The sequence below is a fragment of the Podarcis tiliguerta genome (assembly GCF_965153285.1).
Source record: "Podarcis tiliguerta genome assembly, chromosome: 9".
In the NCBI taxonomy this organism is placed as follows: Eukaryota; Metazoa; Chordata; class Lepidosauria; order Squamata; family Lacertidae; genus Podarcis; species Podarcis tiliguerta.
The window spans coordinates 71,981,247-72,008,757 of NC_139542.1; the positions used below are offsets into that span (position 1 = coordinate 71,981,247).

The window sequence follows — 27,511 nt, forward strand, 5'->3', positions numbered from 1 at the left end:
TACTTCTTTTATGAATACTCATAAATACATTCTTCATGTGTGTCTGGGAGATAATGGGAGTGAACTAACGCGTCTGCTATTTGCAAATTTACTTTCATAAATGAGCAAAGTACACTAGCCCGGACACCATATTATAGCTGATAAAAGGCCACTGTTGAAAGCAGTGCCCTTGTGTCATCTTCTCCTCATTCCTGCTTAAGAAGGCAAACCCCATAACATGACATCACCACAGTGTAGCTTCCATGCTACCTCACTGACCACCATTTATAGGAATGGCAAATTCACAACATGATGATGACGTCACCTCACACATTTTGGTTTGCTAACTGTTATGAGGGAAAGAAGAGATGTGGGGCTGCTGCTTTTAGCAACAGTCACATGTCAAATGCACCACACAGCCCTGGGCTTAGATCTGTGGTTCCCAAGCCTTTTTGTCTTTTTAATAAGCGAACTTCAAAGGCTTTAGCCCACACAAGCCCCTCCTTTCTTTCTTTTTGTTTTTTTAAAAATAATATTTATTAAATACTTTATAGTTATGGGGAAAAAGGCAATAAAGAAAAGCAATACATAAATTCAACAAACAATATATCGACAAAAAAAGATACAATACAGCAATACAACAAAAACAAAACAAAAACATTTAAACACACATCCAAATTTCATATCTATATCTTTCATTTACTTATTTCCTCGACTTCCTCACACCTCCCTTTTTTGTATTCTAGTTCAAATTTACTAATTCAACAAATCCTTTCCCTCTTCTTCAATTTTTGTTCTATAATTTATCCTAACACAATTTAGCTTTAAATTTTCCACTTTAACACATTAACAATTAATATTCATATAGTTCTTGATAACCCTTCTGCTAAAACCATGTAACTTCATTCCAATATTCTTCTAACATTCATTAATTTTGCAATATTTCTGTAAATATACTTTAATTTTTTTCCAATCTTCCTCCATCGACTCTTCTCCCTGGTCTCGGATTCTGCCAGTCATTTCCGCCATTTCCATATAGTCCATCAGTTTCATCTGCCATTCTTCCCGGGTGGGTAACTCTTGTGTCTTCCAATACTTTGCGATGAGTATCCTCCTTTCTCCCAACATGTATGGTTGCCATACTTTGATTCATCATAGCCTACCTCAAGGGGCTGTTGTGAGAATCAAATAGGGAGGAGGAACCACATATGCCACCTTGGGGGAAGGACAGGATATAAAATGTAATGAGTAAGAGTGAGGGAAAGGCTAGAAATGGAAAGCAGTCTCTTAGATAACCAGGATATTCCTTACCCTGTTCTCCTCAACTCAACTCCTAGGGATGTAGCAGGTGCTGCAAAGTGCCCTGCAGAATCCTCACCAGGTAAGTGGGCAGGAGTTACCAACAAGACAAGTTTGGGAAGTCATGTTTGGGCATCATCCAGACATGGTTGGAGTTGTTCAGCGACCACCCGCTTCATCACCTTGCCCAAGAATGGAAAAATTGAGACTGGGAGATAACTGGCCACAATGGCTGTTCCAAATATAGTTTTTAAAACAACTGCTTCTTTAAGCGGTTCTGGGAAGACTCCCTCTCAGAGGGAAGCATTCACTACCCGATGGAGCCCTTTGCCAAGCCAAGCCTGGCTCGCTTGCCGGGATGGGCAAGGATCAAGCAAACAGGTAGTTGGTTACACTCATCCAAGCAGCCTGACCACTTCTTCAGAGGTAATAAGCTGAAATCGCTCCCATACGACTTGACCAGACAGAGCATGGGCACTCACCCAGCCCAGCTCTGCTACCATGGTAGAGTCAATCTCTTTCTGAATTTGAGTGATTTTATCTGCAAAAAACTGCAAAATCATCGCAGGAGATCTCGACCTCACAGGACCTCAATGGAGAAAGTGGTTCTATTAAATTATGAACCTCTTGAATGAGTCTCCTGCGACTGTTTTCAGCTGATGCAATAGAAATGGCAGCGATGAACAACCTTTATGGATTCTCTCTTCTGGAAGTGACATTGCTCTGCCAGGTCATAGTATCAGCTGTGTTATCCCTTGGAGCTGTGGTAAGGTTTTGCTTGAGACTTCATATTTTGGTCCCCATTGGCAGATGACATTATTTTTCAGCGGTTGTGCTGTTAGGCTAAACTTAATTAGTTTATGCTAGTTACTGATTAGTACTGAGAATCTTCTGTAAGCAGATGCCTTCTGTCTTGCTTTCTCTTGGTTTAACTCCATATATTTGACATTGTGATTCAGGCATTGTACTGTTTCTTGTTGAGTTTTCCTCCTTTCTGATTAGCTCTGCCCAACGCTTCCTTTAGAACGGCAGCATGTTCTTTGGCAGCTGATGCGATTATCATGTCATCTGCTATGATGTGTGCACTTAATAACACTCGTTTTTCTACTAGAACACTTGCAGACTTTATTCCAAAAAGGAGTTTGTTGGAGTAGTATCTCCATGGGTAAATAAAGATGTGGACTTCTGAAGGCTATTTGTCTACTGTCACCTGCACTTATCCAGGATCATGAATAGTTTATTTCTAGCTGATTTGGCCTTTTGTGGGGTAGCGGTAAAGATGAGGGAATCCTGAATTGCAAGCAACGGAAATGGTGCCCCTTAGCTTTGTTTTGCTATGACTATACAGTTATTTTTTTACTCTCTGATTACCATGTCATTGACTTAGGTAGGGTTTGGATTTCCACTTTGATAACATCTCTATCAGCCTCCAGCCTTTAAAAAGTAGCCTTAAGATTTGGTAGCATTACATATATTTTCCTGGATCCTTGGATCTTTGGGGTCACAGATGGAACCAAGCAGATACACTGAGTGTTGGGAAATTATCAAAGCCCCTCAAAAATATCTAGATATAGTTTGAAAACATTATGTTTGCTGGAGGGTGCTTGTAATGCAACATCATAAACTCACCTGATGAGATTCGGAATGAAGTACACTGCCTAGCTGTGCTGGTCCCGGGGGTAAGGTACCTTGGGTGTAGCAAAGTCCACACGAAGAGGGGCAAGGTCCGAGGCAGAGTGCCGGGCGGTGAACAGGAACGCTGGAACAGGAGGCTGTGCAGGGAACAGGAACACCGGATGGTCGGGAACAGGAGGCCGAGCAGGGAACAGGAGTACCGGATAGTCAGGAACAGGAGGCCGAGCAGGGATCAAGAACGCAGGAAGGTCCGAAGCCAACAACGACGTTGCTCCCGCAACCTGGGGCCGGGCTGACTGGGCTTTTATCCTCTTCTAAGGCCAGGGGCGGTCCCGGCCCCCAGGAGCCCCGCCTCCTCTGGCCTTAAGGCGAGCACTCCTCCTGGGGGCAACCAGTTCCCTTCGCCTCTCTGCTCTAAACCTCTGCAGATCAGGAGAGGCCGAAGGGTTACTGGGCCCTGGAGGAGGCTCACCTGTGGCCACTGAGTCGTCAAGCCTCTCTGGGGCCAGAAGGGCTTCACCTGGGGCCAGCTCCTGATGCACTGCCACAGGTGCAGGCTCTTCAGCATCTAGGCCTGGCCCCAGTTCAGCCGGCCCTGGAGGCGGGGACTCCTGTGCAGGCCGGGATTCCTCTGTTTCATCCTCCGAATCGGAATCCCAGGCCATCACACCATCCCCCCTCCCAGGCCCCCCCCTCAACCGAGGGTCCGGACCCGGCTTGCCGGGGTACGTCGCATGGAACTCTCGGAGGCAGGCAGGTGCGTGGACGTTGGCCGCTGGTTCCCAGGAACGGTCCTCCGGTCCGTACCCCTTCCAGTCAATGAGATACTGCAGCTTCCCCCTGCGGTATCGGGAGTCCAGGATGCGTTCCACCTCGTACTCAGGCTCTCCCCGAACCAACACTGGCTGCGGTCGGGGACGGTTCGGGTGGAACTCGTCGGGTGGGGCCACCGGACTCAAAAGGGACCTGTGGAAGACCGGGTGAACCTTCAGGGTTGCGGGTAACCGGAGACGAAATGCCACAGGAGAGACTTGGTCTACGATAGGGAACGGGCCGGTGAAGCGGGCGTCCAACTTCCGCGAAGGTCGAGAGGGGTGGAGGTGGCGAGTGGAGAGCCAAACCAGGTCACCGACGCGAAGTTCCGGCCCCACCTGGCGGTGGCGGTCGGCCTGGGCCTTGTACGCTTCCTTGGCCTGGTGCAGTTGCTCCACCAAAAGCTGTTGCTGGGACTGGAGCTCTTGAAGCCACTCCGTCACCGCCGGGACTGCGGATGTCGGCAGCACCTCTGGAAACAGCCGTGGATGATAACCATAACTGGCCTGGAACGGGGTCTGCTGGGTGGACGCATTCACCGCGTTATTGTAGGCGAACTCCGCCAATGCCAGGTGGTCGACCCAGTCATCCTGCTGGTAGCTGCAGTAACACCGGAGGTACTGCTCCAGCACCGCGTTCGCCCGTTCCGTCTGGCCATCGGTCTGTGGGTGGTAGGCTGACGAGAGGCAGACCTCCGTCCCGAGGGTCCGGTGTAGTGCTTGCCAGAACCGGGATGTGAACTGAACGCCCCGGTCGGACACCACGCGCTCAGGTAGGCCATGCAGGCGGAAGACATGCTGAAGGTACAGCTGAGCAGTTTCCTTGGCTGTGGGTACAGATGGACAGGGAGCGCAGTGCACCATCTTGGTGAAATGGTCGGAGAAAACCAGAAGGCAGGTACAGCCACGAGACGAGGGTAAGTCCACTACAAAGTCCAACGAAACCGTGTGCCAAGGGTGCGGTGGAACTGGCAATGGCTGAAGTAGGCCGGGGGGTCGCCCGGTAGGTCCCTTGGCGCGCCGGCAGACATCACAACCAGCAACGTAGCGAGCCACGTCAGCCTTCAGGCGGGGCCACCAAAACTCTCGACTGACCAGATGGGTGGTCCGATACCGTCCAAAGTGCCCCGCTGCTGGGGCATCATGGGCCATCCGGAGAACCTCCAGCCGTAGTGGCCCTGGCGGGATGTACAAACGACCGTGGTGCAGCAGAAGGCCCTGATGCAGGACCAGCCCCGGATACTGTGGGCTGGACCCTTCAGCCAGCTCCCGGAGTCGTTCCTGGGCCCAAGCGTCGACCCGCTGCTGTTCCCGCACCCGAACCTGCAGTGGCTGCGCCTCCTGGGTGGCCAGGAATGCAGCCGGAGGTAGGATCGTGGTGGGTTCTGCTTGCTGTACCGTGTCTGCGTTGTCGTCAGGTTTCCGGGACAGGGCATCCGCCTTCTGATTCTGAGAGCTAGGGATGTAGCGGATCCGGAACTGGAACCGGGAAAAGAACAACGCCCACCGGATCTGTCTTTGGTTCAGCTTGCGGGTGGTCTGGAGGTACTCCAGGTTCCGGTGGTCGGTTCTCACCTCCACCGGATGTCGTGCCCCCTCAAGATGGTGGCGCCAGACCTCAAAGGCTACCTTGATGGCCAGTAGTTCCCGCTCCCACACAGTATAGTTACGCTCCGCTGGTAGGAGCTGGCGGGAATAGAAGGCACAGGGTAAGAGTGGCGCTTCAGGACCAATCTGTTGAGACAAGACGGCACCGAGAGCCGTACTGGAAGCGTCGGTCTCCACCACAAAGGGTCGAGAGGGGTCAGGATGTTGTAAGATTGGTGCCCTCTGGAAACAGGCCTTCAACCCCTGAAACGCCTCCTCTGCCTCCTTGTCCCAGGAAAACGGCGTCTTTGGGCGCAGTAGCCGGGTCAACGGGGTGGTGCGATGAGCATAATCAGCGATGAAGGTCCGGTAGTAATTGGCGAACCCCAGGAAACGCTGTAGGTCCTTGCGGTTCCGGGGTGCCGCCCATTCTTGAACCGCTGTCACCTTCCCCGGGTCCATTTGCACCCCATCTGGAGAGAGCCGGTGACCAAGGAAGTCCACAGTCCGCTGATGGAACTCGCACTTGCTGAGCTTTGCGTACAAACGGTGCTCACGCAAGCGCTGCAGCACGGTCCGGACATGTCCCTCATGGCGAGCCGGGTCACGGGAGTAAATCAGTATGTCATCCAAATACACCACCACGTACTTGTCTAACAGGTCCTGAAACACGTGGTTGATGTAGCGTTGAAACACAGCAGGCGCGTTGCACAAACCGAAAGGCATAACCAAATATTCGAACTGCCCGTACCGGGTCCCAAACGCTGTCTTCCACTCATCCCCGGCTCGGATCCGAATCAAGTTGTAGGCCCCCCGGAGGTCCAGCTTGGTGAACACCTGTGCCCCTTGCACCCGCTCCAGCAGCTCCGAGATAAGGGGCAAGGGGTACCGGTCTGGGACGGTAATTTTGTTCAGGGCTCGGTAATCATGGCAAGGGCGGAGTTCCCCACATTTCTTCTTAACAAAAAGCACCGGCGCCGCGGTGGGCGAGGTGGAAGGCCTAATGAACCCACGCTCCAGGTTCTTGCGCAAGAAGTCCTGCAAAGCCTCGCGCTCTGGCTCTGTTAGGGAATATAAGCGACTCACTGGTAAAGGCGCTCCGGGTTGGAGGTCTATGCCGCAGTCAAAAGGCCGATGCGGCGGCAGCTGGTCTGCCCCCCGTTCCTCGAACACGTCCTGGTAGTCCTGGTACACGGCTGGGAGCGTGGGTGCTGCCTCCTCTGAGGGCGCGGCCGCCAGCGTTCCGGATTGAGCATGGGAACATGGGTCTGGGAAGTGCACGGTCCGTTTGACCCAGTCAATCTGAACGTTGTGGGCCTCCAGCCAGTCCATCCCGAGCACCAGGGGGAAGCGGGGCATAGAGGCAATGTCCAAAGTTCGCAACTCCCGGTGCTGCTGGAGACACAGGACCAGAGGCTGGGTCTCCTGAGTAACGGCACCTGAACGCAGAAGTCGTCCGTCAATCGCTTCCACCTGGACCGGTACTGGCTTGTTCCGAAGTGGCACCTGATGATGGGCGGCAAAAGCAGCGTCCATATAGGAGCGGGTTGCCCCTGAATCTACCAAAGCATGGGTGAGGATCCAGGGCCCACCTGGAGGGTATAAACGTACCGAAACCATAAGATGTTGCAAGTCCATTGGTGCGGGCCCATTCTGTACGGTTTGGGACCCCCGGTAGCTAGGGCCATCAGCTACTGGGGTTGGCGGTTTCCCTGCGGCTGGCGTTTCTCAGGGCAGGACCGAGCGAAGTGTCCACTTCCGCCACAGTAAAGACAGAGATTTCCATCCCGACGCCGCGCCTTCTCTGCGGGGGAAAGGCGTGGCCGCACTGCCCCGAGCTGCATAGGCTCCTCCGTTAAATCAGTTGTGACCGTGGGGCTGCCGGAAAAAGCTGGTGCCGTGAACTGGAAGTGTCGGCGACCCCGGGCCTGACGACGATCCTCCAACCGGTCGCCTATTTGTAGACTCCGTTGAATGAGAGTGTCCAGCGTGGTGGGGCGTTCCATTGTGGCCAACTGGTCCAGTACCTCGTCCGAAAGCCCTTCGAGATACTGGTCCCGCAGTGCCGAGTCATTCCAGGTCAAGTCCTGTGCCAACAGCCGGAACTCCGTGGTATATGTGGCCACCGTGGACTTGCCCTGTTTCAAATGCCGAATCGCCCGGTTGGCTTGACTCTCTTTCTGGGGGTTGCCGAACGCGGCCTCCAAACGATTGCAAAACCCCGTATAGTCTGCCAGCAAGGGGGAGTCTTGCCTGAGTAGCGGCAACGCCCACTTGGCCGCCTGGTCCTTTAACAAGCTAATCAAAAAGTGCACCTTGGTACGGTCGTCAGGAAAGTTCCGGGCTCGCCCCTGAATATACAGTTTGGCCTGGGCCAGGAACATGGGAAAGCTGGCCGGGGCTCCATCAAATTTCTCAGGCAAAGCCACTGGGTACTTGCCCGGAGCCGGGGCGTCGGCCCCAGAAGCCGGTAGGGCTTCCAAGCGTTGCTGAAGTGCCTCAACCGCGTCACTGAGCTGCTGCACGGTGTGAGACAAGGCCTGGTTCTCCTGGGCCAAAGCCACCAGTGCAGCCGCCTGTTCAGCCATGGCCTCTGGCTCTTCCCGAACGCACCCCGACGAAGGGGGAGTGCGGGAGGTGGCGGGAGCAAACTGTGCTGGTCCCGGGGGTAAGGTACCTTGGGTGTAGCAAAGTCCACACGAAGAGGGGCAAGGTCCGAGGCAGAGTGCCGGGCGGTGAACAGGAACGCTGGAACAGGAGGCTGTGCAGGGAACAGGAACACCGGATGGTCGGGAACAGGAGGCCGAGCAGGGAACAGGAGTACCGGATAGTCAGGAACAGGAGGCCGAGCAGGGATCAAGAACGCAGGAAGGTCCGAAGCCAACAACGACGTTGCTCCCGCAACCTGGGGCCGGGCTGACTGGGCTTTTATCCTCTTCTAAGGCCAGGGGCGGTCCCGGCCCCCAGGAGCCCCGCCTCCTCTGGCCTTAAGGCGAGCACTCCTCCTGGGGGCAACCAGTTCCCTTCGCCTCTCTGCTCTAAACCTCTGCAGATCAGGAGAGGCCGAAGGGTTACTGGGCCCTGGAGGAGGCTCACCTGTGGCCACTGAGTCGTCAAGCCTCTCTGGGGCCAGAAGGGCTTCACCTGGGGCCAGCTCCTGATGCACTGCCACAGGTGCAGGCTCTTCAGCATCTAGGCCTGGCCCCAGTTCAGCCGGCCCTGGAGGCGGGGACTCCTGTGCAGGCCGGGATTCCTCTGTTTCATCCTCCGAATCGGAATCCCAGGCCATCACACTAGCATTAGTGGATCCTCTTTCTCTGTGATGTGGAACGGGAGAACTTCTTAATTACACCCAGCTGTGCTGTAAGCTATTCCTGTACCCTCTCATTTAACTGTGGCATTTCCAAAAGCAGCCAGTATGTTCTCTGAATAAACACTTTGCCCTCCAGGATCGCTGCAGTTTTCTGGTCTTGTATTTGCTTTAGATTCACTCAGTGATGTAGCGTGGGTTGTCAGCACCCGGGGCAAGGCAAGTAATTTGCGCCCCCTAGAGTGAGTGAGCCAGGTAGGGGGCAGAGAGCTGCGAGTGTGAGCGCCCCCCCCCCCCGATGTTGCGCCCGGTGCGGCCGGCCCCCCCTGCACCCCCCACGCTACGCCACTGGATCCACTGTCTGGCAACTGAAGACTCTCTATTCAACACCAACAGTCTTGTATCCTGCATCTTGCTCCCTTGACTTCTTTGGTTGTAGTTTTGCTGCCATTATTCCAACACATAAGTCATGCAGCCTGTTCCTCAGTTCAGGAGTTACATCTGTTTGCTTTTGGATGAAAACTGGTGCCAGCTACTGCTAAGTATATGTAAAGCCAGTGCCTCACACTTTCTCCAGTGGCTGCCTGTAACCGTAGTTCAACTGGTGCCTTAAACTACTTAAATTTGTTACTGCAGTTAACAGGGACTACAGACTTCTTGTTTGGGCTGCTTTTGATTCAGTGAGGGAAACAGGCCTATAGGCCTAAAGAGAACCTACAAGTATGAAAACGGAAGGAGAGGAGCCGTCAGTTAGGAGTGCAGAGTTGCTGTTGGGCAAAAAGAAGAGTGTGCATGCTATGGGATGTAGACAGAAAAGTGAGGGTGAGTTAGCAGAGAGAAGCATGAGCAAAGAGCTCTCATGGGTCAACAGGAAGAGATTTCACTGTAGTATGCAGACAGAAAAAGGGAATTAAGTCAGAATGGAATAAAAACCACACACATATAGATATATATATATATATTCAGAGGGTTATAACAGGGTTACGAAGCTAATCCAAAAAGAAACACCCCCCAAAAACCAAGACACAGAAGAAAACAATGGCATAGCCCTCCTTCCTTATATCAAGGGCACTACAGATAAAATTAGCAAAATCCTCCATAAACACAATATCAAAACAGCCTTTTGCACCAACCAAAAAATAGCCAATATCCTCAGAAACCCCAAGGATAAAATTCAGTTGGAAAACCAAGGGGTCTATGAAATACCCTGCAAAGTCTGCCCAGCCACGTACATTGGACAAACAAACAGACGAATAAATGCACGGATCGCAGAACACAAGAATGCCGTCAAAAAAGAAGAAAAAACTTCCTCTCTTTTCCAACACATGAAAGAAACAGGACACGAAATTAATTTTGCAGATTCCAAATTGCTCTTTAACATGGAACATCACCACAAGAGAATAATCATGGAAGCCATCGAGATAGAGAAACACCCTCACAACATGAACAAGCGTGACGACACATCCCGCTTGCCAGACATCTGGAAATTAGCCCTCCCCACAAAATCTGACACCAGATCCAGAGGCACACAGAACGCCATCACCAATCAACCACACCAGACCCAAACCCAGACCCTCTCCACAGATAAATTACAGACACCATCCAGTAGCCAAACCAGGGTGGCACCTCCGGATGCTGCACCCCCCTGCAATCCCTACACAGATCTGGCTGGCACAGGCCACAAAACCACAGCTCGCCCCTATACACGAAGCCAAGCCAGAGCACAACCAAGTGCAGTACAGCCATCTTCTCAGAAAAACTCTTCACAAAGTTCAAGAGTTCAAGACACGAAGGCTTTAGCAACTAATCCACACCTAATGACCCACCTAAGTGGGATTCAGGAAATCACTCAAGAAATCACTCAAGATATCCCTCAAGTAATTAAGGAACAAAAGAAGAAAAGGCACACTAGCCTGGGAACCTCCTCTCTGCCCAGAACATTGGAGGCTATACACCACACCTCCTCAACAGTATTTATAGGAACTCAAACACTGAGATCCTGCTCTGTTCCAGTAACAAGAAGCCGAAAGCACCAGCCTGAAGATGACGAGTGAGACCTCGTCGAAACGTCGCCTAGACACCCCAACTTTTACACGGGAAGACACCCGAGGACACCAAAACCTGCATATATTCAGATATATATATATATATATACACACACACACACTATATATATATATGTATGTATGTATGAATATGTATGAATGCGCACCAAGCAGTGCTATAAAACTGTGGAGGTGGTTGATGCCAGCATGTCATTACCTAAGGGTAATTCCAAAGGGGTTGCTGCTTAGACTTTTGCTTCAAATGTCTGCTGTTTATTATTTAATGGATAATTCCCCCTCTTAAATATTGTACTGATTAGTGCACCACTTTTATTGTTAGAATATTTCATACAATGCTTCCTTTTTTAAAAAAAGTATTGCATTTTTTTGTTATTAAGGGCAATAGGCTTCCTGTTGGAAGGAAAAGCAAGATACAACCATTCACTGAAATAAGTTGGCATATATGCATCTAAGCTCACATGGCATATATTCATTTAAGGGTTGGGTTTTTTTAATGAACAGCTGATGTTTGCTGAAATAAACGAAAGTCACTTGTGATGCAAGGACAATGTTAACAAATCTGCATAATACTATCAGTTTCTTCTTTTGCATAATTATAGTGTCTTCAATCTTCAAGAGCTCTGCTCACTTTGCTTTGGAGACTGTCCTTTTAGTAAAGAGAGAGAGAGAGAGGGAGAGAAGCTTTTTATAAAGCAAAATTAGTAGCAGCTGGAATTCTGTTTAGCGCCATGCAATTTAATGTAACCTTTTTTAATTGTAGGATTTTGTTCTATTTTTAAATAACATCTAGAAAAACTGTTCTAATATTGGGTTGCTATGCATTAATTTCTGAGGGCAGAACTACATGTTCTAAGGAACATGTGGTGACTGCTGAAAATAGCAACTTCTCTTCATCCTTCCTCACTCCTTCATAATGTCTAGCACAACTTACCCATGCTCTGACTAATTATGCTGTCCATTACCCCACCTCCACTGCGCATCACTGACTGCCCCTGACAGGGAAGAGAAATGCTTCGCATAATAATGACTTCCAGACATAGGTTATGTTGTTCTACACATTTCAGAGGCTGCTTTTTCAACAACAACGTTCCTTAGATAGTAGAGCTCTACCCCAATTAGTCATATTCTTCACCCAACCTCTGCTTAAAAACCTCCAAGGAAGGAGAGTCCATCACTTTCTGAGAAAGTCGTCCATTCCATTGTAAAACAGATCTTACCGTCAGAAAGTTCTTCCTAATGTTTAGTCACAATTTCCTTCCTTGTAACAGGAAGCCATTGGTTTGAGTCCTACCATCCAGAGCAGGAGAAAACAAGCTTGCTCCATCTTCCATGGGACAGCCCTTCAGATATTTGAAGATGGCTATCATGTATTGTTGGTAAAGTTTTGTTTTACATTCTGTTTAGGCTCAGCAGTTAACCTATACCAGCCTGACATTTGCTGTGATATCTTTAAATGAGAGGTGTCGTACATGTAAAGACTGACTTGACCTTAAATGCTCCCAGCAAATTATCAAGTTTTACGTGACTAAAGGTGATGGAGTTAAAAGGACGTTAAGTTCTTTGTTAGACATACTTAAGAGATCTACTTGGGAGGATAAATCCGCTTGATCTCTCAGAGCAGAGCTGTGTTCATGGGTGGCTCAGATCCTTGCTCTGAATGGAAGTCCAAAGGTGCCTCTAGACCAGGGGTTGGCAAGGTTTACCTCGCCTGGGCCAGTTCACTCTGTGGGCCAGATGCGCAGACACTATTTCCGGCGCCACAGAAGCGAGTGCCCACTCCGCACTGCGCCGGTTTAGTGCAGCATACAGGGGCTTGCCGAGCGGGCGGCTCAGTTTGGCGGCGGCTGGTGGACTGTTTAAACAACCCCCGTGGGCTGCTTGTGGCCAATGGGCCGCAGGCTGCCGACCCCTGCTCTAGTCTAGACACAAGATTCAATTCCTGGAAATAAGCTCAAGACGGAAGACAGTGAAGAGTATAGACCCTAGTCTTTTTACAGTTGTGGGAAGGAAGTTTGAAGTTGGGGGAGAGAATACACTTATATCACTTTTAATTTTGTCTCTGCTCTGATGCTAGATAAACAGAAATCTGTATCTCATTAAAACCTTTAATTTTAATTTACGTAACTTTTTAAAGTTGCAAATTGCTTTATGTGTGGTTTCTGCTAATCTAAAATATGTCAGCTTGGGGTACATACTGGTCAAAGGGACCAAAAGGAAAGGAAAGAAGTCCATTCTTTGATGCAGCTGTTGCTAGCACAGGAAGACTCCTAGGAGCTGATTCATTCCCCATGTAATACTGCAGTTAAAAATCTAGGGGGGAGACTAAGAGTAAAACGACAAGAGACACCATTCACACAATTAGCAATTGAGTGATTTTCAAAAAACTAAATAGCAGGCACAAGTCTAGGTCTGGGCTCTGGTGCTATGCATGTTTTTTGTCAGGTGGGGTGAGAACTCCCATTTGAATAAAACTGGAAGCTTTCCACTGCCAACATTAGGTGTGTGGGTCCTAATATGCTACAGTGGGGTGGAGGGGAATATGTGAAATTCCCGTGCCTCACCCACCAGGGTCCCAGTTTAGATTCAGCCCCCCTGTGCCTCCTATTTACCTTTAAAAACCATTCACTCAATTGATAATTGCATGAATGGTATCTTGTTTAATTTGGCCCTGAGAAACATTGAAGACTATATGATTATAAGAGAAAGGAGAAGTCTTAAGAGAAAAGGCAGTAAGAGACTTCGGGCATAAGCAGAGAGAAGAAGAAATTCTAGTTATGATGTTATAAGAATTTAAGGTCTCAAATACAGTATATAAATTAAATGTACAAGGCAAACACGTACATAAATATATAAACCATATATTTGAAATAGTACAGGAAGACAGTCTTGAAACCATTTTGACTCTCCCAAACTGACCAAATGTTTCTCTGCAAGGGGGTAGGAAATGAACCCCCCCCACATTGTCTCTGTGCTCACAAATCCTGCCTTAAGGGCACATTTAGAGTGTGAATAGGGTGAGTCTGTGACCTGGCTCAGGAACTAAGTATTTATCATTACAAAAGAATGGCCAGGCTGCAGGGTGATCCAATCAGTGACCATTAACAAGTTTTCTGTCAGACAGGAATTTGGTGGAGACCACCTCTTTCTGTGATGTATGTATCAATGTATTGGGGTAATGGTCTTGAGTTTGAGGGTGGGCAATTTCAAAAGTCTACATAAGGGCTGGCACCCCCTGGTTCTGGGTTCTCCTGCGTGTGGGGGGAGCACCCTGTTGCAACAGTTTTAATAAAGATCAGGCTTACTAGCTGCTTTGCTTCTCAGTATTCTCTGGTTGGCCTCTGTTATTTTCTGCTACAGATAGGGAACCCACTTAAGGACTCTTGGATACCCCATAAGGGAAAAAGGGCAGATTTTGTTTACAACAATGGATAACTAGTAAACTGAGATTTTAATATGCTTGGAATTTCCTTTAATAGGATATGAACAGCCCAGTTTAGTACAGTATTTAACAGATAAGGTGTATAAACATTGATTTCTAAACATTTCTTAAAGAATGTTGCTCTCCAATCTCAAAAGTAGCCTGAAAAGAATATGGAAGGATAAAAGTGGAACATGGGGGGGGGGGTGTCAGAAAAAATGATGTTGTTAACAGGTATTGCAGAAAACAGCTGGAGCAAGCAGATTATTTTTTAAAAGACAAGCATTTATAAAATGAACCTTTCCTCCAAAACAATCCTTCCCCCCAAAAGTATATTCAGCCTCAAAAACTCAACTATGCCTCGCTTCCAAATCAGATAAAATACTGTAGTCCTACAAGGGAGGCCCAATGAGGCACAACCATCTTGAAATAAAACATGAAAAATATTTGTAAATGAACATGCAACAGTATTATATATTGGGGCGAGGAACTGCAGGCCTGGCCCAGAGGCTAAAAGTGTCCTCCTATCTAGAACTTGCCCCGAGTGACACGTCTCAACATTTCTGTGCTTCCTCAAGTGTTTTAACCTGCCTGGAATGTGCTCTTGAACTGTGATAATGCCTCTTGTTTGCAGAATAAAGAGGTGTGTGTGTGTGTTTGTGTGTGTGTATGCGCACGCACGCGCATGGACATGCATGTAGAAACTGCTGACCTTTGCATGACTGGTAAGAGTCATATCTCCTGCCCTGCCCACTTTTGTCTCTGGCTTTATGCCTATCCATGTTTGTCTCTGAACTTACCCATCACTAACATGCAGCCCAAAGAAGACAACCTGCAGGTTCTGGCTGCAAAAGCTTCCCCACTCTGCTTTCTATGAATATACAGTGGTACCTCGGGTTAAGTACTTAATTCGTTCCAGAGGTCTGTATTTAACCTGAAACTGTTCTTAACCTGAAGCACCACTTTAGCTAATGGGGCCTCCCGCTGCTGCCGCGCCACTAGAGCACGATTTCTGTTCTCATCCTGAAGCAAAGTTCTTAACCCGAGGTACTATTTTTGGGTTAGCGGCGTCTGTAACCTGAATCGTATGTAACCTGAAGCGTATGTAACCCCAGGTACCACTGTATATAAATACGCCCTCTCCTTGGGAATTCTGTATCAAGGAAAATAATATACTGAATAATCTGCTAAATATTACTTCCTCCTCTGCTTCTCAAAGGATTGCACTACAGGGGTCTCCCCACTCGCATGTGATCAGCATGTGTGCTCCTGCTGACACATGTGTTTTCAGTGCTGAAAGGGGGAGGGGCGGAATGGAGGAATTCACACTTGTGCGCATCCCAGTGACACATGCAGTGTGCGGGAACTGAATCCCTCTGTAAGTGGGGATTCCCCTGTACTTCATATGCTCTGGGTGAGTATTCCGCATGTCATTATTCCCTCCCCAGTGCTATTTAATATCTATATGAAGCCACTGGGAATGATCATTTGGAGTTTTGGAGGAAGATGTCACCAATACATTGGTGATACTGTACACAGCTTTACTTCTCCGTAACATCTGAACCAGGAGAGGCTGTGAAAGCTTTGGATCAGTTGTCTGAATGCAGTGATGGAAATCAGTGGCGTAGCGTGGGTTGTCAGCACCCGGGGCAAGGCAAGTAATTTGCGCCCCCTAACCCGTGGATTTTAGTAGGGGCAGAGAGCTGCGAGTGCGAGCGCCCCCCCCCCCCAGATGTTGCGCCCGGTGCAGCCGGCCCCTCCTGCACCCCCCACGCTACGCCACTGATGGAAATAAAATCTTTCACCTGGAAGCAGTGAAAGACTAAGGGTGGGTGAACAGAAAGGAAACACATTGTTTTAGCTGAATCATCCTTCCTTTCATAGTCTAGGATCCAGGGAAGCTGGGGTGCATGACAGGTACCATAAGACAGCTAGCCAGGTACATCTATTGAGGGACATATGCAGGGCATACTCCCAACACATGTGCAATAAGGTGAATGATTTTCATGCAGAGTGTGCAGGTGTACATAGTCCCTAACAGCCAGTGTCAAATTGTCTATATAGGTAAGACATAACAATAATCTGTCCTAATTCATAGGACTGGTCTCTCCACTCCTACTAATGCATGAGGCAGAAGGAAGCTCCTGCCTGATGGTGTACACACTCAGACAGTCAACAGGATGCAAGCTGTGTTAAATCAAGAGAACAGTGCTGCATTCCACAGTACGTGTGTTTATGGAGACAGACACTGACAAAGTTAGATGACTAGGTACAAAGATTGTGTAAAAGTTCACTCATGGAGTTCACTTGAAGGTGAACTAAATAAGGAAGATGATCTAGAGAAGGAGGGAGCCCTAAACGGCCTCGGTCCAGTATACCTGAAGGAGCATCTCCACCCCCATCGTTCTGCCCGGACACTGAGGTCCAGCGCCGAGGGCCTTCTGGTGGTTCCCTCACTGCGAGAGGCCAAGTTACAGGGAACCAGGCAGAGGGCCTTCTTGGTAGTGGCGCCCGCCCTGTGGAACGCCCTCCCATCAGATGTCAAAGCGATAAACAACTACCTGACATTCAGAAGACATCTGAAGGCAGCCCTGTTCAGGGAAGTTTTTAATATGTGACATTTTAGTGTATTTTTCATCTTTGTTGGAAGCCGCCCAGAGCGGCTGGGGAAACCCAGCCAGATGGGCGGGGTACAAATAATAAATTATTATTATTATTATTATTATTACAACAACCAACTGTTCTGTTGTGGTATGAATATTGCTTCACCATGGGATGTAGAGGCAATACAATGCGAGGGACACCTCTGGAACCAGTAGTAACCTCCTTAGTGAGCAAAGAAACCTTAGAGTTCTCTGTGCTCAAAAAAGGTGGTCAGCACCTGAAAGCTGGTGTATACTCCCTGTTGGGTAATGTACAGAGTGCCTCCAGTTGGTGGCAAGCATTGTGTGCCTTGTGCACAGATTCCTCAATCTTCTGTAGATTCAAAGGGGTGGTAAAGGGTGGTATACAAATTTGCCTGGTGCTTTCATTACATGTCTTTAGGTACCTGGCAAAAATGTTTCTTGATTACCAGGCTTTGGCTGATTAACATTCCATGGCCTTTTAAATATGTTTGTGGGAAGGGATGTTATTGGTATGTTTTTCTTTTATTATGTATTTCATATTCTCATTTTGTATTTTTATGCTTTGAACTGCCCTGTGATCTTCGGATGAAATATAATAAGTAATAAAATAACAGTGCCAATAATAATAAGAATGTGATCCTCGGATGAAGGGCAGTATAGAAACAACAACAACAACAAAAATAAATATAATATAATAGACCCAAATTGTCTTTGTGAAGGTACTCTAGCCCAGAATTGGAGCTGCATAGTAAGGACATCTGGAGCAGTAACAAATCTATACAGCATGTGCTTGGTGCTAGGACTCGAGTTAGGAACTGAGATTATTGGCACAGGGAAACAATATGTACCCAGACAATATGCTGTGTGAACTGTAAGTTCATCTGAGACATATGTCGTATGCAACACAGGGTGCCAACGTTGCCGGTGCAGAGAGCACAGAGTATGGGACACTGGAGTTTTGGTGGAACTGCCTGTGCAATGAGAGCCAGGCATTCCATATTTGGCTCCTCTTACTAGGGCAGTTTATGCTAGGGCATTTTGCGAATTCCTTAAGTTTTCTAATACTTGTAAGACACTTGATGCAACCATACCTAGGACTGTTCCTATAAGTATTGGCCTTTAGAGCTTTAATAGTGGGAGTCCTGTTTCTCTGGACCTGTTCTTGGCAACACTTGCCTTTTAAATATTTGTTCTTTATCTTTTTCAAGCAGCTGCAGTTAGAACATACTGGATCCTTCTGTATTAGAAAGCTTCTGGTTCATTCTGGATTCAACAGTTTTGGCAGATGACATGATTTTTGGGATCTGGCTATTCATGAGAAGGCTGTCTCTATGAAACTACAGTTCTCTAAGATGGAACAGGAGAGCGAAACATCTATTTTTTCTGGCCTTAACTGCTGTCCACAGCTTCTGTGCAATTGCAGCAAGATATAGGCATGAAGACCTGAGGGCAATATTCCAGCACCTTTTTTCAGGAATGCTTGTGCAGTGCCTTTGATGTGAAACCAGTTCTGAATTATAATTGTTTTTAGCGATATTGACCTCCCTGTAGGCTTATGATTGGAGCAAAATACATGCCTACATTCTTGGACACTTATTACCATATCATTCAAATTTTTGCTGTACTGAAGTTAAATTTTCATAGAATCATCGGCTTGGAAGGGACTACAAGCGTCCTCTAGTCCTACTCCCTGCAATGCAGGAATCTTTCACCCAATGTGGGGCTCGAACCCACAACCCTGGGATTAAGCATCTCATGCTCTAACAACTGAGCTATCCTGGTCCTTTCCAATTTTGATTGTTATTTGGGGTGGGGGGTTGGGGAGGACAAATACCACCAAAGATCGCAGGCAATTTTAAAGAATGGGGTGTGTGTGTGTTTTAACTTGAGAGCTGGACCATAAAGAAGGCTGATCACCGAAGAATTGACGCTTTTGAATTATGGTGCTGGAGGAGACTCTTGAGAGTCCCATGGACTGCAAGAAGATCAAACCTCTCCATTCTTAAGGAAATCAGCCCTGAGTGCTCACTGGAAGTACAGATCCTGAAGCTGAGGCTCCAAGACTTTGGCCACCTCATGAGAAGAGAAGACTCCCTGGAAAAGACCCTGATGCTGGGAAAGATGGAGGGCACAAGGAGAAGGGGACGACAGAGGACGAGATGGTTGGACAGTGTTCTCGAGGCTACAAACATGAGTCTGACCAAACTGCGGGAGGCAGTGGAAGACAGGAGTGCCTGGTGTGCTCTGGTCCATGGGGTCACGAAGAGTCGGACAGGACTGAACGACTAAACAACAACAACAAGAAGCAAGGACTTTTTTTAAAAAAAATTACTGCTGCTTCATTCAGTTGGCAGTTTCTGGCAGCCAGCTTTGATCCCCTTCCAAGATGTCCTTGGGAAGGGCATTATATCATAATGTAGTATCCTTTCCAGGGCATTCTGTCCAAGATTTTTTAAAATGCAAGAAAAACTATGAGCCATCTCATATTTAAAGGCAGGACTCCTCCCTGCAAAATCTTAAAATTTGCCTGCTGCCATGAAAGTTGCTGAATATCCTGCCACTAATTTTGAAGGAGACGAATAGTCCCATGAAAGGGGGATATCTGGCACTCCTTTGATTCAAATGGTTAGCAGGTGGCAATTTCAGGCTTTTAGGAATGTTAACACTGCGAGACGCTTTATTTTAGTGGGTAATAGGCCAGCAGTAAATCTTGCTGACACAATGGGTTCAAGGCCATGTGTTCTTTTGTTTTGTTTTTCATTTGTGTTAGTTGGCAGTACAGGTCCCTTCCCTGTCCATATGTCAAATTTGACTGTTTATTTTTCTAATTGTGGGCTGGTCTGACTCTCTTTACGATGCACCTCAGTACTTAATATTTTATTAGAGGTTTAAGCATATGAGCCTAATGCCCCCAAACAAATTATTTTGTGGGGCTACAGGAACTTTGTGGGGCAAGTCATTCTGGGAGCTCTTCCTGGATCACAGTATGGCATATGCTCAATTAACAAGACAGACGGGCACAAAGTAAGAAGCATGTTGTGAGGTCGCCTGCTTCCTGTCCTCTTTCATTACTTGAAGGCCTTTCCACTTTCTCAAAATCCTTTGGTTCGCTCAGGTGCAAATGACTTGGGGATGAGAACTGGCAAATCCCATTGCCAACAGATTAAAGCATATCTAGACCGAGATGGCTGGTTGACTGCTATGTTGAAAAGGATGGTTCTGAGCAGTGGCGTAGCGTGGGGGGTGCAGGGGGGCCCGGCCGCACCGGGCAAACATCTGGGGGTTAGGATTAGGGGGTGCAAATCCACGGGTTAGGGGGCGCAAATTACTTGCCTTGCCCCGGGTACTGACAACCCACGCTACGCCACTGGTTCTGAGATGTGCCAAGGACCCAAAGTGCATTGCCAGAGCCAGGGAAAAGGTTCATAGGACTTGAGGTGGAACCTGGTAGCAGTGGATGCTACATATTCCCCACCACAGCAGCATTCCTGGAATGATCGTGAATATCTTTCAGGTGACAGTTATGGCACAGGATTAGAGAGGGGAACACTGCAGGGCATCCTTTCCTCAGACCCGTCTCTTGGCGCTACTCCGCTTGGAAGAACAGGGACAGAAATTCTCTTGTGGAATGGCCACATCACCTACCCAAAGCTTAGAAGGCTGAAAAATGAGGCCTTTATAAAGCCTCCCAGATCACACTTTGAACAGGTTAGCTGCAACGACTGAAAACCATATGGGCTCATAGGCCCTGAGCTGGGGTGGCGTATGCATACTTCTAACCCTGCCCCAATCACTCAATAGCCTTTACAATGCCATTTTTCGGTCTGTATTGAAAACTTCCAAGTTTACCCTGCTGCACATTCTTTGATGGTTTAATAAAGTTGCTGCCCATACATTCTTTCAATGTATTTTGTGCAGTCTTATCATTCTGCATCTGTGTGCAACACCTGGAGTTGATTTAATTGTTATGAAAAGATCAGCTCCATTGTGGCTGTACCAGCCCAAGTTCTTTTGCAAGCATATTTTACAGAGGTTTTCTAGTTTCATCTCACAAGAGGTTTGCACGTTACATGGTTTAATTATACATATAAACCCCAAAACTTTGACCATTTGATATACTGCGGGCAAATACAGTACTACAAAGAAATTAAAGAACAGACTTATTATGTCTAATTTTCCATGGGTGACACTAAAAATTCTTTGCTGCTCATAAATCACATTCCAATCCTCCACCCTACAGATGCAGTGCAATATTATTATTCAACATTCCTATTATCTGTAAGTACAATTTCTTTTGCATGGTACTGATAATAATTACAGACAAGGGGGAAAGAACAGAAGACAGCAGCTCCTTTATTATATTCCCCCCATTCTCTAACAGCACTGCTTTCCAATTAATGGGCAAAATGACTGCAATTTCAAAGCATTTTCTAACAAGTGTTACATGAACATTCTTACCTTTTTATCTTCTTTGGCCTTTCTGACATTGTGTTGAGAGTCAAATGTGTTTTGTATATGAAACCCTTTTTTAGTCAATTCATTATTTTGAGACATTAGATGAGGCTGCCCAAAGCTCCCATTAACTCTGTATCTGTCAGCAGGAATCTTACTCATGGGAGGAGGAAGAGTACCACAGTTGACACTTGACCAACCGTCTGTAGAATCTGTGTATGACTCTTGGTCACTTACACATCCATGCTGCCAATCTTTTAATACATGAACCGGCAACCATCTTTGATTGGAAATGTTCACAGAATTTTTCTTGCATGATGTAACTGAGCTTTGGGGAGGAACCAGTGGAACCTCAGTGCGAGCTGAAGGAGCTAAGAATTTACTTACATTTTGAGATTTATCATTCTGAAACATTGCTTCTAATGCAGAGTTTCCTTCTTGTTCATGACCAAATGCCCAATGGGAAATAGCCTGACTTCTACCTACTGCACTGTCTTGTGCACTATTAAGAGTATGTTTACTTGAGTTAGCTCCTAATTCGACTACCAAAACTCTATTACTTTTCTCTTCTTGGTTAAAATTTCCAATACCACTATCACTATTACTGCTCATACTGTTATTCTGTTGACCATCTGCATCTCCATCAAGAAAGGCCCTTGCCCGAACTCCCTCAATCAATTCTCCCATATCCCTGTACAAAACAGAGACAAACTGAAGAACAGGGAGAGATGACACTGGAAATTCTAGGCAGCCATTAGTGTCTGGATCTGCTGTGCATTCCAATCCAAAACGCCGTGCAATGCCCTGGTGAATTTTATGGTGAAAAAGCTCTGGATCCACCATAAACACATGGCATGAGGTCCTCAAAACTGCTTCATCTTCCTGAGCCAAACTTCCATCATCAATGGTTTGCATGGTAACTAACCCAAAGAATCTTCTGTCATCAGGGCATACAGCACTAAATGCCAGCTTCTCTGCAGGATATTCTGCAATCACACCAGATTTATTATTGCAGAGTTGAATAGAGTCATGCATAATCTTCATTATAACCAATGAATGGATTTTTTGTTCTGCTCGAAGACGTCGCATACATCCACGAATAGCCTGCAAACTATCATATTCCAGATTTGAACTTGAAGATGGAAGTTCAATTGATCCTAGGTAGCCTACAACCATTGCTACATTTAAAATACTTGCATCTAATCCAAAATATTCCTGGTTTTCCACTCCAATTCTAAAAACTGATTCATCGTTCAAGGCTTTGGGCAGTTCCTCATTACAGGGAATATCTGGGTTGTTATTTTCAGGTCCGACTTCTAATTTAACAAGAGCAGTTTCATGGACCAGCATTTGCTTTCCGGTCGTCGTCTGCAGATTACCAGCAGAAATGTTAGGATTTTCAAAGATCATGTTGAAAATTCCACCAGATTGCATTTCTTCTACAACCTTCTCTGCTCTGTTTATACCCAATCCTTTGGAATCGGGCTTTGGCTTCAGCCACCCCTTGCCATCACAAAACCCAACTTCTTCATCGCTTGAGCCAGAGTCTGCATGGCCAACCCCTTCAGCAATGACCATGTGTAAAACCCCAGAGCATTTGCCTATGAGCTTCACCACATCTTCATGGGATGCCTTTTTCACATTGATTTCATTTATAGCAAATATTTTGTCTCCTGCTTTAAGTCCCACATAATCAGCAGGACTACCTTTTAAAACGCAACTAAGAACACAGGGAGCCTGGCCAGAGAGGGTAAATCCATATCCAGCTCTTCCTCTAGCAACTTCAACACTTCTTATGCTGGGACCATGCATACGCATCCGGCGTTTCACTTTCTCTCCTGGTCTGTACATGCTGGTATTTCTTGGAAAAGAAAGTCTGTGCAATGCAGTGTTAATGTTTCCTGGGATGCAGGCAAGGAATTTTCATGTCTTTATCCAGTGAAGCCTACAGAGGGGAAAAATACTGTTTAAATATATCTGCTATTCCCACTTTTGTTGTTGAGGTACAAACTTTCCTAAGCAAAAGAAGCACCCAGCACAAACTCTACTATTTCTTAGTGACACATCTACTACTTCCCCAAATACCTAACATCTGCCAAGTTCACTCTCAGCAAGAAGCCCATGAATCTGCTGGCTTTCTTCTGTTCATTTTGCTCCATATCTAGTCCCACAGTGTTAATTGTGACAGTTCCTAAAAGACCAGATCCTTCTATTCTGATATTCACTTTTGTAAAGGCAGATACAAAGAACTTAAAGCATGAAATATAAAACAATCCTTCCAAGAAATTGCATTGAGCCTCACTACTGAAAGCCTTAACTTTAAAAGTCACATTTTTCTAGTACTGTACAGTGCTGGCTTGTTAGCACACAGTAGAGCTTACAGGACCAGAAATACTGTACTGCAGACTCAGATTTCGCACCTTTTCACACTTCCTAATTCATCCATTTGCTGACATTTTTATTGTGATCATGGATCCGTTGATCAAAGCCTCAAAATTCTAATCATCTTGTCCCCCATTTTATTCTATAACAGTGGCTGCAATCTTTCATTCTTGGAAAGAAGTTCTATTAGGCTCAATGGAACTTCATGTCAAGCAAGCATGGAGCAATTTAGTTACATTCAAACTAACATTATGGAGGACACTTCTACTCTTTCCATGTGTAAAGATAAAGGTAAAGGTACCCCTGCCCATACGGGCCAGTCTTGACAGACTCTAGGGTTGTGCGCCCATCTCATTCAAAGAGGCCGGGGGCCAGCGCTGTCCAAAGACACTTCCGGGTCACGTGGCCAGCGTGACATCGCTGCTCTGGCAAGCCAGAGCCGCACACGGAAACGCCGTTTACCTTCCCGCTAGTAAGCAGTCCCTATTTATCTACTTGCACCCGAGAGTCCTTTCGAACTGCTAGGTTGGCAGGCGCTGGGACCGAACAACGGGAGCGCACCCCGCCGCGGGGATTCGAACCGCCGACCTTTTGATCGGCAAGCCCTAGGCGCTGAGGCTTTAACCCACAGCGCCACCCGCGTCCCTTTCCATGTGTACTACTTGGTTAAAGAGATGTTGGTGAAACCACGCTTGGGATGGGACAGGAGTCCCTCCCCTTTCTTTTCTCTGTCTCAGACTAAATCCAGAGCCGGAAAGCAATACCTGAAGTCTCCTGGGTTCAGTGTGGGTTCCTTGCAGCTCACACAGAGCTCTGTCCTCCAACTGAAGGTTATAGCCAGGGACTTAGGGGAATTAGCCAGGAGTCTGCTGCCTGCAACAGCTGCTTTACACCACCTAAAGGTAGGACCAGCTTTGACAGCTTGGTTCCTGCCTGGGTGAACTAACCCTTCTGGCACACCTCTTCCCCCTAGCAACTTGCATGACCAATCCCTCTGCTTCTCCACAGCCTGGGACCTCAGTATCTAATGGCTCACCCCTTCCCATGGGTACCTCTCTGGGCCCTGTTATCATCAGCAGAGGGCTTCTCTGCATACTCCCTCAAACTGAGATAAGGCAGTTAAAAGAGAGAGGGCCTTCTCAGCACTGGTTCCTTGCTTGTAGAATGCTCTCCCCAGAGAGGCTCACCTACATCCTATTTTAATAATATTTTGGTGCCAGGCAAGGTCATTTCTATTATCACAAGCCTTCTAATCTGACCCTTTTAATCCCTCTAATATCCAATAGTAATTTTATGCAAAGTTTGTTTGCTGCTGGATTCTCTGTTTTTTTTTTATTAGGATGGTTTTAAAGCTGTTGTTTAGAAATGTATTTTGCAATTTATGCTTTGTTGGTTTGTTTGTTTTATACTATGCAGTATGTCACTCAAAGTACATTAGTTAAGTATGAAATGAAAAAATGGAACATGTTGGCTTGACATGTAGAGGAGGGAGAAAGGTTGTTTTCTGCTGCTCCAGAGAAGCGGACACGGAGCAATGGATCCAAACTACAAGAGAGAAGATTCCACCTAAACATTAGGAAGAACTTCCTGACAGTAAGAGCTGTTCGACAGTGGAATTTGCTGCCAAGGAGTGTGGTGGAGTCTCCTTCTTTGGAGGTCTTTAAGCTGAGGCTTGACAACCATATGTCAGGAATGCTCTGATGGTGTTTCCTGCTTGGCAGGGGGTTGGACTCGATGGCCCTTGTGGTCTCTTCCAACTCTAGGATTCTATGACTGTAATATGCTGCCCACAGTGACTTCTTCACATTGCTCAATGGTGGAAGTTGATCCATATCTACAACATCCTTTTTCAAAATGTGGCCAGAGAACTGCACACCATGTTCTAAACATGGGTACACCAAAGATTGATAAAGTGACACTATGGTACTTCATCCCTTTCCTAACACCAATTTTTATTTTATTAATGGAGCTATTTTAGGGGGGAAAGCCCTCCCAATGTGGATAATATGGAAATGTAAATCCTTAACATCAAATAAAATGCCATAATTTAAAATAGAAGTTAGAAAAATCTAAGTCCAATCAAGCAATCCCTAAAAACAATTAAATTATTTAAAGCACAATTTAAAACCCAACAGTTGTAATCCAACATCAGATCCCGTAATTAACTAAAAATAACGAGATACTATTTCATGGTATCATAGAATCACAGAATTGTAGAGTTAGAGGGGACCCTGAGGATAATCTAATCCAACCCCTTAAAATACAGGAATATGCAGCTGTCCCATGCAGAGATCAAACCTGTAACACGGGCATTATCAGCACCATGCTCCCCCCCAAAAAATAACAGGGTTTTTTAAGTGTTTGCACTTATGTAGCCAAAACATTACCGCAATAGTATCAACAGACTAGAGTTAGTCCTAAGGTCTGCAACAGACTGGAAAAGGGAGCCTGGAGGAAGAGACATATAAAATGTAAAGAAAACTATCTGGTTCACACTAAGAATATATTTTTAATGCCCCCAGGACAGAAGTGAGATATCAGAAATGTTAATTTAGCTGTGATGGGGCATATTGTGAAGGGCTTGCCAGCCTGTCTATTTAACAGATCTTACAGGTATATAAATGAGCAGGGTTGCAACTACTGATCTCAAGGCCCAAGCAGGTTCATGTGGGTGGTCCTTGAAATCACTTTACTTCAAACCATTTACTGTACAACTTTAGAAGTTAGCAGCAGCACCCAGAGGCATACAGGCAACCAACTGGTACAATACTGGTGTACCATGTTCTGACCACCTGACAAGTCTGTAGATAGTTGCATCCTGTGTTAGTTGAAATTTCAAAACTGCCTACAAAGGCAGTGCATATGCAGTGCATTTTGAGTCCTCCAACTTCATTACAGGAGACATATGACTGGTATCCTTCATCGCATGCATGTCTTGCCATTTGAAAATGTACCTCCTATCATTAGCCAATATTCCCTTTCCATTTTCACACCCTTTAGGTGAAGCGAATTTTGTTATCCCAGCAAGCTCTCCTTGGCATGGGATCCGCACCTGTCCATTCCACCCAGTTCAGAGTGGGATCCTTTCAAAGCTCTTCAAACTCTTCTTGGCATTTCATTGTGCTCTGAATAATCTGCCACCACCTGCAAACTCATTACTGGTAGGTAACTCGTGAGCTGCTGCTGCTGCTTCGGAAGCTCTTTTTGGCTGAATAAAGAGTGTTTTCATAGAATCATAGAGTTGGAAGAGACCACAAGGGCCATCGAGTCCAACCCCTGCCAAGCAGGAAACACCATCAGAGCACTCCTGACCTATGGTTGTCAAGCCTCTGCTTAAAGACCTCCAAAGAAGGAGACTCCACCACACTCCTTGGCAGCAAATTCCACTCTCGAACAGCTCTTACTGTCAGGAAGTTCTTCCTAATGTTTAGGTGGAATCTTCTTTCTTGTAGTTTGGATCCATTGCTCCGTGTCTGCTTCTCTGGAGCAGCAGAAAGCAACCTTTCTCCCTCCTCTATGGGACATCCTTTTATATATTTGAACATGGCTATCATATCACCCCTTAACCTCCTCTTCTCCAGGCTAAACAGACAGGAATAAACTTGGGCCGCCTTGCTACTCATCCCTGTGCATGCACAAGCAGCGAAGCTCCCATTCCAAGATCCTACACACTTGCCTCTATTGTGGCAACCGCCTGGCTGCTCCATACTCTTTGCTCCCTGCCTCGGAAGCACAAGGCAGCGCGGAGAGAGAGCCCAGCAAAAGTCGCACCTGGGAGACGGCGGGCGGAGCGGCTGCCTGCTGTTGCCTCGCTTCGGGGGGGGGGAGCCGCGCCCCCCCGCAGGGGACTACCTGGCGCCCCCCCCCCCCCGCCGCAGCCCCAGACAAAGCCCCCGCCGAAGAGGGCCGGGAAAGGGCCCGCCGGACCCAGAACTTGTTGCTCT

At 47.0% G+C, this 27,511-nt stretch overlaps 1 protein-coding gene across 5 annotated transcripts in view; it reads right to left on the minus strand.

The window, feature by feature from the left end:
* RGS12 (regulator of G protein signaling 12) overlaps positions 1–26,777 on the minus strand; it is a 93,142-nt gene extending 66,365 nt beyond the window's left edge. The window contains exons 1-2 of one of the 5 annotated variants that reach the window (XM_083398939.1): positions 26,620–26,777; positions 21,192–23,130 (exon numbers count right to left, since the gene is read on the minus strand). In XM_083398939.1, the coding sequence (XP_083255065.1) occupies positions 21,192–23,036 (1,845 nt within the window). In that variant the 5' untranslated portion in view covers positions 23,037–23,130; positions 26,620–26,777. Of the gene's footprint in view, positions 1–21,191; positions 23,131–26,560 lie in introns of all 5 variants that reach the window. The other 4 variants (XM_083398940.1, XM_083398938.1, XM_083398941.1 and 1 more) reach the window with 4 other exon arrangements.
* Positions 26,778–27,511: the final 734 nt, after the last annotated feature.